This window comes from Poecilia latipinna, unplaced genomic scaffold (genome assembly GCF_001443285.1).
Source record: "Poecilia latipinna isolate Pla-1442-1.1 unplaced genomic scaffold, P_latipinna-1.0 Scaffold1810, whole genome shotgun sequence".
In the NCBI taxonomy this organism is placed as follows: domain Eukaryota; kingdom Metazoa; phylum Chordata; class Actinopteri; order Cyprinodontiformes; family Poeciliidae; genus Poecilia; species Poecilia latipinna.
In genome coordinates, this window is record NW_015114426.1 from 144,105 (window position 1) to 162,240 (window position 18,136).

The window sequence follows — 18,136 nt, forward strand, 5'->3', positions numbered from 1 at the left end:
TATATATAAGCAAATAAAGACTAGGGGAAATTTTTCTGATACATTCCAGTTTTCATAACCTTTAAAGTCTATAATCTTCTGTTTCTTGATACAAAACCACCATACTGTCTTTATCAAGGAGAAGTGTTGGTGACCCCCCTGACCCTCACAGAATTAGAATAATGCATGGGTTTTAGTTTTCATCAGTATAATAGGGGAAAAATAATTAAAATTATTCAAAGTTGACCTCTTATTCATCAGATAGAGCAATTAAAGGAAACCTGCTCTCATTTTCTATCAGAAGGGAACTTTTTAGTTGACTGAAAAATCATTTCAGATCTAATTTTGCCTCGGGTAGGTTATGTAAGTACGTATTAAAATATCTAAAAATAAACCAGGTTACAGAAAGTGTTTCACATGCTAGTCATTGGTCTGGGCTTTTCAAGAGAAACGCGGCGATTGAAAGACCAGCTAACTGATTTGTGTATTACTACATTAAGCGAGCCTCACTTTTGTTTTTCAAGACTTGTTTTGTAGTCTGTGTGTCCAAACAAAACCAAAGAGCATTCAGGGGCAGCAATGTTATTTTCAGGTTCAATTTCTTGCCTGAACTAGTTGTGCTTAGTGTCACGTGTATAACTGCTCTAACGAATGACATGCATCTTTCAATTTGTTCATCTTGCAGTGGCTACAATTATGAGATCATTGTCATTGACGACGGAAGCCCAGATGGGACACTGGAGGTGGCAGAGCAGCTGCAGAAAATTTATGGAGATGACAAAATAGTAAGCTAAGAAGCATAAGTACGATACGTGCTAATCTGAGGATGTATAAATTGGCATGAAAGATCAAATCATGTTCTGATTGTGTTTAATGCAGTTGTTCTTTGTTGCCAGTGTAAACAAATAACTTTAACTCAGTGCTACAAAAATGTGTATTAAAGATGACAAGATGACGCATAGCTGTTAGCAATTGCAGATGATGAATAAATCTTGTTGTTTTCCAGCTTCTGCGACCGAGAGCGAAAAAACTAGGCCTTGGTAAGCTGTCAACATGCTGCGTTGACTCTCTCACCTTGATCATTTAATGACGGCGTCGTGTCTGCTTTTAAAGGCACGGCCTACATTCATGGCATGAAGCATGCTACTGGGAACTTCATCATTATAATGGATGCAGATCTCTCCCACCATGTGAGTGGAAAATGTTTGGCATCTTTCCTGGCCTCAAAGTCTCACGACTGTTTGTGTTTGGGGACATTTTTTTTTTTTACTGTTACTTTCCAAAACCTCCAAAAAAAATCTGTATTATGTTGAACTTCATATTTCATGACTGTTGCTTTTGCTTTCAGCCCAAGTTTATCCCACAGTTTATCAAGTAAGTATATCTGAAACACTTAGGTTTTTATAAAGAGTATTATAAAGGGTGGATTTATTAGTAATAGAATATACAGAAGTTCAAATACACTGTATAAAAAGGCATTAATTCAGACAGAATTTGTTCTGTTTTCCGGAAGTTTGACTAGTTCATTTGCTAAATGAGAGTTATTATTATTATTATTGTCCTCTAAAGTCAGGAGTTTGAAGGCACAGTCATCTGCACAGAAATGTGCAAATACAATTTTTTTTTGTATTCACATAGGAAAAAAATCTGTGTAATTAATTGACCGAAATAAACACGTTAGACCCGGCCATAATTTTAAGGTACAGCTCCAACACGCTGCTTTGCCGTTTGACATAGTTGAAAACGGTCAGAAGGAGAATTGGTCTAGTGCAAGTTTCAGATGCATGGGAAGGTCCAGTCATCGTACTGTTTAGGAAGGAGATGGGTTGTGTGTGTTAGAGGTGAAAAATCTGCACTTTAACCCCAGACCAAAGGCAAAGCACCTGGTGAATATGCTGGTTGAGCAACATGAGTGAAAAGGTCACTGTGTAAGGAAGAAGCCGGTACTCTAAAACAAAAACAGAGTAAAGTCACCCACCAATCGGGGGACAAAAACCTTCATTTTTGTGTCACAGACACAAACATCTGCTCTTCATAATATAGATGATAATGTCAGAAAAGGACGCTGAAACGTAGCAACTTCTCAGAACATTAACCAAGAAGCTAAAACTTAGGTCCAAATGCGACAGCAAGTTTGGCTTAAGGATAAAACCACCACAAAGTGCTAAGCTCAGGTGTGTAGAGAATTTATGGACACAGCTGAAAATATGTGTGTGAGTGAGGCATCAATTCTGTCAGGAAGAGTGGATCGGCATTCCAGCAGGGCAGTTCCAGCAAATGTCAAGGAAAGGTACATAAACGTCTGAATTGAAGAAAACATTCCCCATCTCGACATCCTGACATTTAGCAAAAAGAAACTGACCTGAAGCAGGAAACGTTTGGTCTGATTTAATGTCTGCTCGTGTTCTTTTTATGCGGTGTATGTAAACTTCTGGTTCTTACTGTAAATACTAAATTTTTTTCTGGTTGATGGCAGGATGTTATATTTTTCTTGTGTGGGCCAGTTTAAATTTTCATTATTATTTTTTATCCAGAAAACAGAAGGAGGGTGATTATGATCTTGTGTCCGGCACTCGATACCTTGGCAGTGGAGGCGTGTACGGCTGGGACCTGCGCAGGAAACTCATCAGGTGACGCCTGCTCAGCAAGGTTGTTTTGTTTTTTTGTTTTTCTACAGCTGCACCAATATACCGACGTTATTGCTGATATATAGTGTATTCCTTGTTTTGTTTTTATTTTCTCAAGTTTACACCCCCCTATTTTGGCAGGAAGCTGAAATCGAGTGATTTATTTGTAAGCTTTCTTGTTTATTTCTCCCGCTTTCAGCCGGGGAGCCAACTTTTTGACCCAGGTGCTGTTGAGACCCGGGGCTTCAGACCTCACAGGAAGCTTCAGGTGGGTGGAGCAGGAAGTTGTCTTTTAAGCATAAGTAAAAGACAACAGCTATTGTCTTCCTTCTTCTTTTCCAATGAAGAAGAAAATGGAATGTTTCTTTTTCATTTTTAATGTTTTTTTGGTCTCTCCTGCATCAGGTTATACAAGAAGAAAGTGTTGGAGAGTCTGGTTGAGCGGTGTGTGTCCAAAGGCTACGTTTTTCAGATGGAGATGATCGTCCGAGCCAGGCAGCTCAACTACACAGTGGGAGAGGTGATCCAGCCTTAAGAGTTTTACTCAGCTGCGTTTGAAATGTTTTTCTTTCTGCATTTAGAGAGCAGACTGAAAATATTTGGTTCCTAAAACGGATATCTGAGGTTTAGCATCACCCGATACTGATCCAATACAGAAAAACAGCTGAATTGACTTAAAACTTTTCTTTCTTAAATGTACTGAATTAAAAGTTGATTTGATAACTCTGCATCAGTACAGCACGCTTAAATACAGCAATAGTGTCACAAGCTTGTAAAAACAACACAGCTTTAATTTGTTCATGTCAGCGCAATGAGGAGCCGACGTAAAATAAATAATAAAGAAACTGAAACTCACAAAAACAATAGGTTGACTAGCTTGGAGAAACATTTAAAAAATAAATGCAACAAATCTTCTTTCAAATGATTCAGAAACTGCAATTAGGAATTCTAAATATGATGTAAAATAAATAAAGCATAATGTCGCTCAGAGCACAAAGCGTAGAATTAGATTGAAGAGATCTGCCCTTATGGATCGGGCATATTGTCACTGATACTCCATCTAGAATTTTTATCAATATCTGTATCGATACAGATATTAATATTGGATCTTAATATCAGACATCTTCTACCCTGAAACCTATCTTCAGCAGGAAATTACGGATTTAATTTATTTTTCTACATTAAAAAGTGCTTAACTTGGACTAAGAATTAGAAGTTGGCTCCCATCAGATTGATGCAGCGTTGAAGACGCTTCCACGATCATCGCTATTTCGTAAATGGTGACCGACTGTGACTCAGACTCATCTAAATAATACAGTGAACATTTTACAAAAAGTTTTACCATCTATTAAAAACAATTCTATTTAGATTTTACCTTAATAATTCTCTTAATTGCTATGTCCTCTAACAAAATGTCTCCCTCTCTTTCCAAAACAAAGGTGCCCATCTCCTTTGTGGATCGGGTTTATGGGGAGTCCAAACTCGGAGGGAATGAGATTGTTTCGTTTGTGAAGGGACTGCTCACGCTGTTCGCCACGACGTGATCAGCGACCTGCCTTCACCTGGCGTTTCTTCAATGTTCCAGCGGTCACAACGTGGCGGATTGTCGGACCAGAAAGCAGATGTCTGTCCATGCTAGGCATTAAGCGCAAAACGAACCCCGAAGGAAGATGAAGCTTTACATTCCCATTTTCTCTCTTGAGTCTGATTTGGCGCGTCATAGCTCCCCTCACTGAATGTGAACTGAGCCCAGATTTGTTTGTATAAAATAAACAGTTTGTATTCCTGCCACTGGTTTGTTATGCGAGTATCTTTTATTTCTAACATTTAATGATGTCACGATGCAAAGCTCTTGGGTTTTACTCCAAACACCCGAGCCTCTAAACCGTCTCTGACTCAGGGTCAGTCAGATACACAGTCATTGGGAAGACTGCCATGGATACCCGTCACAAGCTGGGTGTTCACAGCATCTAGAAAGTGTTGTCAAGATGAACCCGAATCAACACTGCAGATGACCTAAAGACGGTTATCTAAGGAACCTGGGCTTCTATACCTGAAGAAATAAACCACAGGCTGGTAGCCTCTACGCCTCATTGATGCACTAATTCATGCAAAAGGACCAAAGCATCAAGAACTGAGGGGATAAAAATGAACATATTTCAGAGTCCTTATATTTCTGATTAAAATATCCTTCTTTTATAGACCTTTTGGGATCTCATTATCTGTGAGCATAATCATCTAGCTCAGAAGAAATAAACGTTTGGAATCTTTCACCCTATGAATCTGTAATACGAGTGTAACTTTGTGAAGATAGATATTTTACTCTAAACGTTTTTCAGATGTACTTACATCTATTTATTTGCCATCCATTAATCCAGCTTTACATTCATATTTTTTTCCATCCATCTGTTCTTCCATACATTAATCCTGTCTATTCATCCCATTGGATAAATGAAATGTATGGATGTCATTCCATCCATCCATATATTCCATAAACAGTATATCTGTCTTCCAACGGCTGTTTTTTTTATTATTAAACATTTTTGAACAATTGTACAGAATCATGCATGTACACACAAGAGATATATCAGGTTCTGCATGTTTAAGGCACACATAAAAATATAAGATGAAAACAGTATGGCTGACGTTAAACCAAACAAAAGGCCACTAGTTCCCATCAAATAAGTTCAGTTCGACAAGTAACTAGCAGTACCAGCTTCTACTAACTAGGAAGCAACTGAATCTACAGCGCCATCTAGTGTTGGCCTGACCTCGACCTACGTGCTGAGGCACTGTGTACATAGAAGGAGTCCTTCTATGTACTCCTCTCCGCAGGGAGGAGTACATAGAAGGACGCCCGCTGTCGGAGGGTTCAGGTAACTGCTGCGGGGGTTGTTTACCCCGTTGAGTCCAACACAGACGCAAAATAAACAGTCGAAGAAGAAAGACTGAGGGATTATCTTTTAGCAGATATTTGCTTAATTGGCCAAACTGACTGACAAACCAATCAGGAGTTTTAATGAGATGATTTTTTAGGAGGACCTTACAACGAGATAATTTATGCTAATAAGGTAGATGTCACTTCCGCTTCTTTTATTTGCGCCATTTTGGATTGGGCAGTTTGCGGGCTGGCTGTGTATTGTCCGTCAGAAGAGAATGGGCAAAGCAATTCTCACTACCGGGGAAGTATAGGCACAGTTAAAGGTGAATTTCTATTTCGGGAGTAAAACAGCTAACATGTGTCCGCCCTCAGCGCTCCGCGGAACGGCCCTATTGGTTGTCCGGTGAAGCTCGGAGCGCTCTCCGTTTCCGCTCTCTGGCCAGAGGAGGCAGGATAGCCGCCGTTTGGTAAGGGACCATCGGGCTTGGGGAGGGAAGACCGACGGCCGATGATCCTCCTCGGAAGATACCTGGGAGGACACAGCTGTGCGCGCTAGAGTGTGAAGACACGGCCTCGGTCAGCCTGAGGTGACACGGTTCGCTCAGACGGGAGTCCTGGATGTGAAAGCAGGTAAACCTGGGTGTCATAACGCCGGGAGAGCACCCGCAAATAGCTGGCCGTTAACCGTGCTCTACCTGCGGGGATGTGATGTGAAGGGTGGCAGTGGGACCCTGGCTATTGTGTTTTTTTTAATATATTATTTTCGTGTTTGTTAGGCACATCGAAACTCGAATACCCGTTAGCTTGTTTGTAATAGATTAGTCGGGTTGAAACAAGGCGTTGAATCGTGAGGAATTAGTTTTAAACAGCCCATGTTGTTGGGAGCTAGCTTAGCATGCTAGCTGAGCGCGGTGTGCCCCCTATTCTTTGTCAGCTGCAGCAGCAGCTCCTTGCCCATCTCGATCTTTCCAGATGTTTTATTGTTTAAAAAAATGGACAAAAATGGATCCGAGCCGTACCGATTTAAACTGTTTGTTTTTGAACACTCAATCTGTTATTGACTACAATAGTTGTTTGCGTTTGAGCCCCTTCGAATGTGATCAGAGTTCAGCCAGGTGACAGTGGGGCTGTACTGACACCAAGTGTTGGATCGGGACGGGGTGATGAGCCCAAAAACAAACCCTCACCTTCATCAGAATACATTAGACAGTTTTGGAGCCATGTGGTAAATCCCAGTCTCGCATTACAGTGGATGTTATGAGAAGTGCCTCCCTCCTTCACTAATTAAGCATCCAGACATTGAGGAAGTGCAAACCTGATCTACTGGACCAGGTGATCACATCCTGGGAGTTTAATGCCATGAAGGCCAATGTTTCTTTCCCCTCTAGCTCCACCGCAGAACGGGAAGCCTGTTTTCCTCCAGCAGCCTCCTCCTGTGTTTCCTCTTCCTTCTCTCCCTCTCTTCTCTCCTTCCCCCTCCTCTGCTTGGCTCCCCCTCCCACCCTCTCATCTATCTCACCCTCTTCCCTTTTTTGTCCCCTCCACCCTCCCTTTCCTCTCTGCCAGTCTCTCTGACCTCCCTGCCTCCCCCTTTTCCTCTCATCTCTCCCCTTTGCAAGCCTTCCACACCCCTCCTCCTCCTCCTCTTCCTCATCCTCTTTCTCCCAACTCACCCTCCCTCTTTCCAAGTCTCTCTCCCTCTCACTCCTTCTGTCCCTCTTCTTCCTCCCATCCAACATCTCTCCCTCCCCTCCCCCCAGCCCTCTTCTGCTGCAGACATATTGTAGGGGCTGCTGCTAACTCAATAGGAGGCGCCATTCTGTGATGGTGCTGCGAGGAAGGGAGGAAAAAGGGGGCCAGTCGGAGTGTAAGGGAGGCTTACATAATGGGAGTCCTCTGCAGCGCCATCTAACATCTGAGGGAGGGATGAAGGATTAAAAAAATAAATAAAAATCAGGGAGTCAGAGCGGGTAGAGGTCTGTGTCTAGTACCTGGAACTGTTTTGTGGGAGGACGTTAGCTGGAGCACAGGGGAGGGGGGGGGGGGGCATGTGTTTACTGTGATTGTTTGGTGTCACATTGCTGTGATATTGTGAAGAAGGTGACCTTTGACCCTTGCTGCACAAGAGTTCTGATTTGAAAAGAGGATCTAATAGTGGGCAACAGAGATTTAAAGTGTTATCATAATATTTTGTGTTACTATGGCGATAATGATAAACTGATGCAAACAATCTATTGCTTCTGGTTTAGCTAACCATACAAACACTAATACTACTTTGAAAAACAAACATTTGTCATATGGTTCTGTAGGACTCATGAATATGTGTGATTTGTTTCACTAAACTGCACACAGTAAGTTCAAAAATTCTAATTTTTTAAATATTTTGTATGCTGGGACAAGCAAAATTCCCCCCTCTGGGGATCAATAAAGTATTATCTTATATAATGGGGTTTTCGGTATGGTAAAAAAAAAAAAAACCTTGATAAATATCAGTCAATATCAATAATTATTGATTAGTTTTTTGTTGTGAAAATCTGAATTAATATCAAACTGGCGACATGATCTTTCCCCTTTTATCCAATTTTCTCTGGGGACAGAACTTTTTGAAAGATCAATTAAAAATCATAAACGGAGTTTAATTCACTCCTTCATAAGGCTCCTATTAATTAATATGATCCCTGTTAGATTAATAGGAGTTCCTATTAATTTAAGAGGAGCCCTATGAAGCACTATGTGTTGGGATTGTGGATGCACCGACACAAATGTGTGGACCGATGCTGATTTATTCCGATATGAAGGTAACGTACCATCTACCAAGACAAACCATCTTTGGGAACATGAATGGCTACCTGTCTGTACCATGTTTGTAGTCAGGTGAACAGTGGTGGAACCTGATGTTTGTTTCTGCAGTTCAGAACTGTTCTCATACAGCATAACACCTGCAAAAGCTTGCAAAATGTTTTTCTTGTTTGGACAATGTTCAGATCTGGCTTTGGATTCGTCGTACTGAGCTCTGTGGCGCCGCCTTGTTTGGGGGTTTAAAGAGTCACACACTGATCATCAATGGGTAGAAGATGTTTTTCTACGTTTCACCTTTTGATTGCCGTCAATCTCAGTGTGAAACAAACAAAAAAATCTGTCTCATCTAAACCAAAACAAACAGTTCTGAAGAAATGCACAGCTCCTGATCAAAACCAACCAATTATAGCCAGGAGAAGGGGTTTAATGCTGTCAATCAATCTGTGGTACACGCTGCTAAATGTGTTGGTAGCCTAGAAACAACTTGCCGTTCCAGGAACACCGTTCATAAACTGGTGGCCATGCTAAATAGGCTTAGCATTCCTGGCAGACTCTATCAGGAAGAAACTGTTTTTTGCATATATTTACCAGGGCTGCCGGTAGATTGGTCAGCATCTGTAGTTCAGTAATACTCAGACATTCTGAGTCATTCCTTGTTTCTTTAATTCTGCTCATAAGAAGCTGAAGATTAGCATAAACTTTTATGTGGTTCTCTGAATAATTCAGAAGTTTTTCTTTGTACACTGAAGGATCTACTATGTAGAAGCTATAAAAATGAAGAACTGAAACAAGGTGATGATAAAAGCATGTTAGGCCTTCAATTTCATCTCCAGAAAATGAACAGTGTATAAAAATGATGTCTTTAAATAGACAGGAAAAATAATCCTCACACACACCCAGAGAGATGCATCATCCTTCAGTTCACCTGCTACTGTATGTACGTTTTTTTTAAGCTAACAATCCTTTGAGCTACTTTATGTCTGTCAAACAGTATAACGTTTAGATTTTTTTCCCCCTGTTATTTACCAAAGAACTTAAAATAGCTTGTCTGTGTAACAGGTCACCTGCAGCAGTGATCAAAGTCCAACTAAAAGTTTTTTTTTTTTTTTTTCCAAAACAATCTCTTTGATTGACCAGCCTTTCTAATTGAGTCAGTGGTAAGTGAATTAATAAAGCAATATTTGCAAAAACTGTCTGGCAAAAGAATATAATAAATGAAATAACAGAATAACTACACACGTCCATATGAGAAACCTAGAAAATCATTTAAAAAGATTGCAAGAAGCTGTTGTTCATGTGAAGAAGGGAACCTTCTGGACTTTTGAACACTACAGTCTCTCCTGTGTGATTAACAAACGGGACATCAGGAATTCTAAATTGCATCTAGTCAATTGAGATGATAAATTTAGGAATTTTTCAGATCTGTTCATTTTTCACAGCGCTTTGTCTCCATGGAAACCGATGCTCTTAACACAACCTGCTCTGAAGTCAGTTTGGTTTCTCAGCAATGCCATTCTCTTATGTACCTGGCATCTCAACAGCAGCACGTAGCGTATTCTCAAATATTATGTCGCGTCTAAGAGGTTAGGACTGAAACTTTGATACCTAAAGCCTCTGGAGCGCCTTAATTCACTGAATCATACAATACAAAATGTCAGACTGGTTGACTTGGAAATGGAAAAGTTGACTGTATAAAATAATGACTTGTAATCAAGCATAACAAACATCCACTTGCTAAAAGGTTGTTAAATGTTGCTCATCTTACAAGGCAATTTCAGCAGAATGATGGGTTTTATCCAATACAAATTCAGTTTTTACATCAGGCTAGAGGTTAGTCATATGTACATAAAGTTTTCTCGTATTTTGCGATATTATTGTGATAACAATAAAAACTATTGCTTTGTTTTTAGGTAATTGTATGACTGTGACTGAGTCACAGCAATTATAGTCCCACAAATACAAATAATGCTCTCAAAAAACATTCTCATTTGCTATACGCTTCTTTTAGGACACAAAAAACATGTGATTTGTGTCAATAAACTGCACATGGTAGCTGTACTTTCAAGTGCATTAGTATTTATTGATGCTTTTATTGAACAAACAGTGGAGAAAATGGTAAAATGATCAATCCTGACAATAAAAGCAGCTTTGTAGTTTTAGATCAGTGGTTTTTAACCTTTTTTGAGGTACCGAACCCCCCAGTTTCATATGCGCATTCACCGACCCCCCCTCCCCCACACACAGAAAATAGATTTATTAATGTAATTATATTAGTTGTATTACCTCCCCCACGCCACTAGAGGCAGTACCAACCCCGAAAAGATGCGACTAAGGAGCAGATTTTAGACTATAGAATTTGGTGAAAACGGTGAGCTTTACTGAAGTATCCATGCTGAGTGGAACTCCTTCCCGCAGCACTGATTGGCTAAGCAATGTAACGTGATCCTCTGGAACAAGCGATGGCAAAACGGCGCGTCATCACTTTACACAGTTTGTCTTTACCTTCGCGGCAGAGGCTCCGCCGAACCCCTAAGACCGACTCATCGAACCCCTGGGGTTCGATCGAACCCAGTTTAAGAACCACTGTTTTAGATGTAATAAGTGACGACAATAAATCTAAATTCTTATAAGAAATGTATCTTATTAAATAGGCCTGTCACAATAACAGATTTTGGTGGACGATAAGTTATTGTAGTAAACGATAATGTTTTGAGACCATTTCCAAGTAATATAATGGTAATGGCATAGCAATGCAAAAACATATTTTGAAAGATCAATAACTAGTGAGCATTTAACACTGGAATTGGAAAACATCTTGAATATCCAAAATAAATAAAACAACTGAAATAAACAAAAAAATTATTTATGAAGTTTCGGTATACTAAATTGTTGTTCCAAAAAAAAAAAAAGCCAACTAGTTGAGGCCAAAGCACCAGACTGAAGACTTCTGTCATCCAGTTTTTGGTGGAAAGAGAGAAAAGACATATGCTAAACCCTGCAGTAAAAATAGTTGAGCTTGTTTTAATTTATCACGCGATTAATTGATTTATTGCTTATTGAGACAGGCCTAACGATGAACAATACAATCAATGTCCACACTTACTGAAGGCATGTTGTGTTTGTTCGCCCCCTCTGTTCAGGCGGGCAGAATGTTCCAGCTCCCAGTCAATAACCTCACCAGCCTACGGAAAGCCAGGAGAAATGTCAAGAAAGTCCTGGGAGATATCGGCCTGGAGTTCTGCAGAGATCACCTACAGGTGAGCACACTCCAAATATACACTGCTAATAATTAGCCTTTTCCTTCATGGCTATGTCTACAGTAGATTGCAGTAGTCCTTTTATAAATTACCACATAACATTTATTTTTGGGGGGTTTGCGTTCATAATACGGCATATACTGAGTTTTATGCACTCAAGAATTGAGATTTCTGTGCATGAAGTAAGGCTTCTGCTGCAGAGCTTCTGGCACTGCAGCATGAATTAAGATGATGTATCCTCATTTAAATCTACAAACCAGCACACACTGCACTGTGATTACCCACGATGACTCTGTATTCCCATTCTAATTATATTAATTATATTTCACTTAATGTATAAAAGGATGCTCTCTGCATTCAATAATTCATACATTTTTATTTCATTAAAGCTGGAGGATTTACACTTCCTATATGCTAGTACTTGTGTGTGTGTGTATATATATATATATATATATATATATATATATATACACACACACACACATCAGATGGCCTAAATTAGTGCACGGTTGTGGAGTGGAAGGAAAATAATACATGGATACATGATGGTTTTCAAAAATGTCCAAAAGATAAATCTGAAAAGTGTGGCACACATGTCAGTTCAGCCTCTTTTGCGCTAAAGCAAACTAAGTGAAATCTAGTCCATCCATGCGTGATATAATCTCACTGTAACTCTAGCTGTTCTGTAAAAGCCTCAAAGGTTTGTTACAGAATAATAATGAGCAATCAGCAGTAGATGGAAAGAATGGAGCGAAATAACGTTGTTGTGACTTTTAAAGCAGTGATGGGTTATAAAACAGTACCCCAAGCAAGGAGAGTGTTATGAAGACATGATCACCATAGTAATTTTCAGTGGTGCACCAGTAAATCCGCCATGATTTCCTTCATTTTGGGAGATTAGCTGATCCTTGCATATGAAGCCTATCTTATCTATCTCGGTAAAGGTTTGAGAATCAACTGCTATTCCTTTTGCTCTGCCACGAGAGAGGGCTAACTGACACATTGGATCACACGGTTAACAATAGTCACCCAATACTGCCAATATACTTAGCAACTTTGTTGTTATATTTAGCGACATTTCAGACACTAACTATTATATCCTGCCATCTATTGCTTAAAAGCAGTCCCTTGGATTGAGATGTGTAGCACACACTGATATATTGTTCAGATCTACCATGATTATGTATTAATCTGTCTTTTATTTGTTAGGACTATAAAGATTTTAACCCTCCTGAGGTGTATATTAAGCACACAACCTGGGAAGATGTGTGTATGTGGGAACCATCCCATACCAAAGTCCAGGTGGGTGATTCATGCAAATGAAACATGAAAATGTTTTTACCATATGTGGCTTCTATACTGTTATTTTTCATTTCTTCTATTCAAGTAATTGTTGTTTTTTTACTTCTCATCCAGGACTACAGATCCAAACCTTTTTGCTGCTCTGGCTGCTTATTTTCATCCAAGTATTTCTCTGCATACAAGAGCCACTTCCGCAACGTCCACAGTGAGGACTTTGAGAACAACATTCTGCTCAATTGTCCCTACTGCACTTTCAATGGCAACAAGAAGACCCTGGAAACACACATTAAACTCTTCCACATGCCTAATAACAGCGTGCGGCAGGGGCCCGGTGCCGTGGCAGCAGCAGGAGCTGGTGGGATCATGATGAAGGACGGCTTGCTGAAGAGGACGGTGGATAATGTGGAACAGGCGGTGTACTACTGCAAGAAGTGCACCTACAGGGACCCTTTGTACAATGTGGTGCGAAAGCACATCTACCGGGAACACTTCCAACAAGTGGCCCATCCTTACATCGTAAAGCCAGGAGAGAAAACAAACAGTCACAACGGTGGCACAACGGAGAGCAGTACCACACATGGTGGTAATGCAAACCAAATTCATTGCAAGAAGTGTCTGTTTGTTCCGCGGACTTACGAAGCGTTGGTCCAACACGTCATCGAGGACCACGAGAGGATCGGCTATCAGGTCACGGCCATGATTGGCCACACCAGTGTGATAGTCCCTCGACCAAAACCACTCGTTATGTTCCCGGCCAAAGCTCAAGGAGACAAGACCATAATCGGGATGGGCCCCAAAGGAGCAGTGATGGCCACGCCGAGGTCTTCTGCGTCCCAACAGCTTAGTCGAGCCGCTGCTGCTGCTGTCGCAGCATCTAAGGCTGCCTTTAACTCCCATAGTTTTCTAACTGGACTAAAACATGACTCTTTGGGGTTAAAGGCAGGCAGCGTGCAGCCTTTCTCTCTGGGTAACCACCACATTAGAGGAACTCTGCCGGGAAACGCTCAGGTGTCTGTGCCACAGCAGTCGCATGCAGCAAAGCAGCTCATCTCCGCCAATAGTCTGCGGAGCCCGCTGGTGGCTGGCGCTTCTTCCTCCCTTAAATCCAACCCGTTGGGCTCACGTGTTCAGGCAGCCGCCACCACGGTAGCGGCTGTCACAGCAAAGAAAGGTGGCTCCTCGGTCCTCGGCACATCCTACACGCAGAAGTGGAAGATCTGCACCATCTGCAACGAGCTGTTCCCAGAGAACGTCTACAGTGCTCACTTCGAGAAGGAACACAAAGCAGAAAAGGTGCCTGCTGTGGCCAACTACATCATGAAGATTCACAACTTCACCAGCAAGTGTCTGTACTGCAACCGCTATCTCCCCAGTGACACGCTGTTGAACCACATGCTGATCCACGGCCTGTCCTGCCCGTACTGTCGGGCAACGTTCAACGACGTGGAGAAAATGGTTGCGCACATGCGTCTATCGCACCCTGAGGAAAAGGTTGGACCTCGCACCGACTCTCCACTGACTTTTGACCTCACTCTGCAGCAGGGAAACCCCAAAAACGTTCAGTTGATTGTCACAACATATAACATGAGGGATGCACCCGAAGAGTCGGTTGCATTTCATGCCCAGAACAGCACCTCCTCCATCTCGTCAAACCTCTCTGCTTCTCTTCTAGGGGGGAAGAGGTTGATGCCTCAGCAGCCATCTAAAACGTCATCGGGCCTCTCAGACATTCCTCAAATCAAGAGCGCCCCGCAAGCTTCCGTACCTTACAAGAGAGACGTCGGAAAGACTCTGTGCCCTCTCTGCTTCTCCATCCTCAAGGGCCCGATCTCAGATTCGTTGGCCCACCATCTAAGAGAGCGGCACCAGGTGATTCAGACCGTTCATCCTGTAGAAAAGAAGCTGACCTATAAATGCATCCACTGCTTGGGGGTTTATACAAGTAACATGACTGCGTCTACCATCACGCTCCACTTAGTACACTGTCGAGGTGTGGGGAAGTCGCAGAACGGACAAGACACCAGGGTCGCCCAGTCTTCTCGCGTCAGCCAGTCTCAGAGCAGTGCACTGAAACGGCCTGGCTTCGATAGCTCTGACACCAGCGCACCAAAGCGAAGAAGGCCAGGACCTCCCGGACAAAGGGCACACCCTCGGGACCTCAATGGTCCGTCTTACTTTGAAGAAAATCCAAACGAACCTGTAGTCCTTGCTCTTGATCCCAAAGGCCAGGAAAGTAAGTCGTACGAGTCCAGGAAAGCATTTCTGACGCAATATTTCAATTGTGCGCCATACCCTACCCAACGAGAGGTGGACAAGCTGGCATCTAGTCTCTGGCTGTGGAGGTCAGACGTCTCTGGACATTTTGTTGGCACAAGGAGAAAGTGCGTACAGGAGTGTGAAAGCCAGCGGCCCAGTGTGTTGCTGGGATTCAGCATGCACGACCTCAGCAAGCTTCGCCATGACCTGGAGTTTGACGCGGAGGACGCTTACGAAGGCAAACACGGCAAGCAGCGGACTTCCAGGACACGCAAAGGGTTATCGGAACAGGCTCTCCAGAGACACAGGGAACTCGTGGCTGCCAACGGTGGAGTTGAGCAGCCGCAGGAGGGAGAGTTGGCGGGGAAGGAGGAAGATTTGCTTCCCAAACCAAGTACTGTCGGCAGAGACCAAACCAAGACAATCAGCAGCACCTTACCACAGAAAATGCCTCTAGACCTCTCTGAGCCCATCTCCATAGACTCTGAAAGTGATGAGGAAGAGCAGCAGAGGAATGACAAGAAACCAGGGGCAGCAGCACATATCCATGGTAACCAGCAGTTTACTGGATCTAAAGAGAGACTGGAGACAAGGACAGACATCAAAATGGTTTCAGATCTGGATGACATGTCTGATGATGACGATGAAGATGAAGATGACGATGATGATGACGATGATGACGAAGACGATGAAGGGGAACTTGTAGAGAATGGTTTTTGTGCTACTGAGAACTCAGGAAGAGACAGTCTGCCCATTATTATCCCCAAGTTTGTACCGTCATCCGCTAGAAACCAGAGAGATGGAGCCCAGCTGGGCAAACAGCAGTCCTGACTGCATCTGTCAGTCTGAGAAGATCACACCAATAAATCTGCCTCACCTGAATTAAATGACAGCTTCTCTGAGTTACAGGGATGAAGCAAATGGGACAAATAAATAAATTTTAAAAAGCCATCTATTGATGTTAGAAAGTAGGACTCAGCAAGCAGTTAAAATCTACAGGAGACATGCAAAGACGGGAAAGTTACACCAAACAAAAATGGGAAGTTTTTGCCTTCTATATTCTTTATTTCTTAGAGATAAAAAAGTTACTAACATTGCTTTAGCCACTGAGCTCCTCGGTATTCCTGAAGCGATGTTTGGGGATAAAACCTTTAGAAACTGACCATATAATTCACCATTTTTCATGTAGGTATACTAAGATAGGTAGTGTAAATTTGTACAGTCTTTTAAACATGTTTGAACAGACGTCGCTGTACATGTATCCTTAAATATCACCTGTGTGTACGGTAGCCTCATGTTCTCCATTGCTATGCTTAAAAACTAGGTGTTGCTTTTGTGGATTGGTATTTTCATGTTTATTTTTTAACTAAATTAGTTTTTGTTTTGTTTTTGTTTTTTTGCCAAATAAATATATATAAATATAAATGAACTGAACATTTTCTTTTATTGTAACTATTTTATTTTTTTAATTATTTGGCAACATTGCTCTTTATATTTCTGTTGGCATAAAAGATCATTTTATCCATTTTTGGCATCTATTGCTCATTATCTTTGACTATACTGTGCTTGTTTTCTATTTTCTCAGTCAAAAATTGACCCACAAGACTGGAAAGTAACCGGGATACTGGCAAGAAAGCTTCTGGTTTTACTTCTAAAGGACATTATTGTGTTCACCATGTGTTCTCTGAATTGTGTGTATTTTATTTTTGTTTATTTTATTTTTCACCTAAGCATTTATGAACAATAAAGTGCTGTAATTGTGACTTTTTACAGGGCCAGATGCTTTACCAGACCCTTGGTTTAAGAAATGACTTGTTCTTGGTGTACATTTTTTAAAATTTTCCTGAAAATTGGAGCTAAAATAAGTCTGGAAAGCTGCAAAATTCAGGTTAGTGGAATATATAGCTCAGGGGTGGCGAAGTCCAGTTGGCGAGAGGTGCCATCCTGCAGCTTTCAGATGCAGAGATAGCTGAGATGACCATAGAAAAAAGTTTGTTTTTGATTCTTTGTAGATTTGAATCATTCCTTTGTTTAAGACCACCAGTTTTAAAAAGTGTCCTTAAAAGTGTCTTTTCTTTCAATAAGTTCAGGATGCCATTCAGTATGCTGAGGTTTTCAGGGCCCCACAACATCAGATCCCACACTGTGATAAACAGTGGGCGTGATGTTTCAACCAATAATATGATGGCTGACAATATACTAACGTTTCTAAGCCTGTAACATTTTGGCGATAGTGGAATAAGTTATGTTGGCCAGTTATTGCTGTAGCAGTAACCGAAAAATATATGTTTAAAATATATATATGCTGGAAATATATATATATGTCTAGCTTAAAAGTTGAATGGTTTGAAAATACACTGCTCAAAAAAATAAAGGGAACACTCAAATAACATCCTAGATCTGGATGAATGAAATATTCTCATTGAATACTTTGTTCTGTACAAAGTTGAATGTGCTGACAACAAAATGACACAAAAATCAATTGAAATCAAATTTATTAACCAATGGAGGCCTGGATTTGGAGCCACACACAAAATTAAAGTGAAATGTTCCCTTTATTTTTTTGAGCAGTATATTTTAAAATAGGTAAATTTTAAGTATTTAGCTATTATGCAAATTCACATGCCGACAACCGGAAGTGGACAGTCAAAATAAAGCTGCGAACCTTAACTCCTGCTGCCGATGAGCTAGCGCGGCCACTGTTGTAGATTCATTGTAACACCTGCATTGCCGTTAAAATGGCTCATCTCATGTTTTAAGCTAAAATGTTGTACGTGTTGAGAGGAAAAGAAGATGAATTATTATAAAAAAGTGACCTGAAGCAACATCTGAATCTAATCAGGCGCACCAGCAGAAAGGTTCCAAGACTGTGGTCCTATCGGCAAGTGAATCTACATATTCAGCTCTAAGCTAAATATTTAACTTCAAATATTTAGCGCAGAGTTAAGTATATAGTTTGAAGCTAAATGTTTAACTTGCTAACTAAATATTATTATAATATGACTTTGAAAATGAATCCTAATTTATTTTCTTTT

General features: G+C 41.1%; 2 protein-coding genes across 2 annotated transcripts in view; both read left to right on the plus strand.

The window, feature by feature from the left end:
• Positions 1-4,397, plus strand: part of dpm1 (dolichyl-phosphate mannosyltransferase subunit 1, catalytic) — an 8,314-nt gene extending 3,917 nt beyond the window's left edge. The window contains exons 2-9 of the mRNA XM_015014392.1: positions 665-764; positions 986-1,019; positions 1,093-1,169; positions 1,328-1,353; positions 2,514-2,609; positions 2,806-2,874; positions 3,012-3,126; positions 4,046-4,397. Coding sequence (XP_014869878.1) covers positions 665-764; positions 986-1,019; positions 1,093-1,169; positions 1,328-1,353; positions 2,514-2,609; positions 2,806-2,874; positions 3,012-3,126; positions 4,046-4,150 — 622 coding nt within the window. The 3' untranslated portion in view covers positions 4,151-4,397. The remainder of the gene's footprint in view (positions 1-664; positions 765-985; positions 1,020-1,092; positions 1,170-1,327; positions 1,354-2,513; positions 2,610-2,805; positions 2,875-3,011; positions 3,127-4,045) is intronic.
• A 1,293-nt stretch (positions 4,398-5,690) lies between these two features.
• On the plus strand, positions 5,691-16,138 carry adnpb (activity-dependent neuroprotector homeobox b). The gene is made up of 4 exons (XM_015014385.1): positions 5,691-6,117; positions 11,427-11,543; positions 12,753-12,845; positions 12,960-16,138. The coding sequence occupies exons 2-4, from the start codon at positions 11,436-11,438 to the stop codon at positions 15,930-15,932; spliced, it is 3,174 nt and encodes a 1,057-aa protein (XP_014869871.1). The 5' UTR covers positions 5,691-6,117; positions 11,427-11,435; the 3' UTR covers positions 15,933-16,138.
• Positions 16,139-18,136: the final 1,998 nt, after the last annotated feature.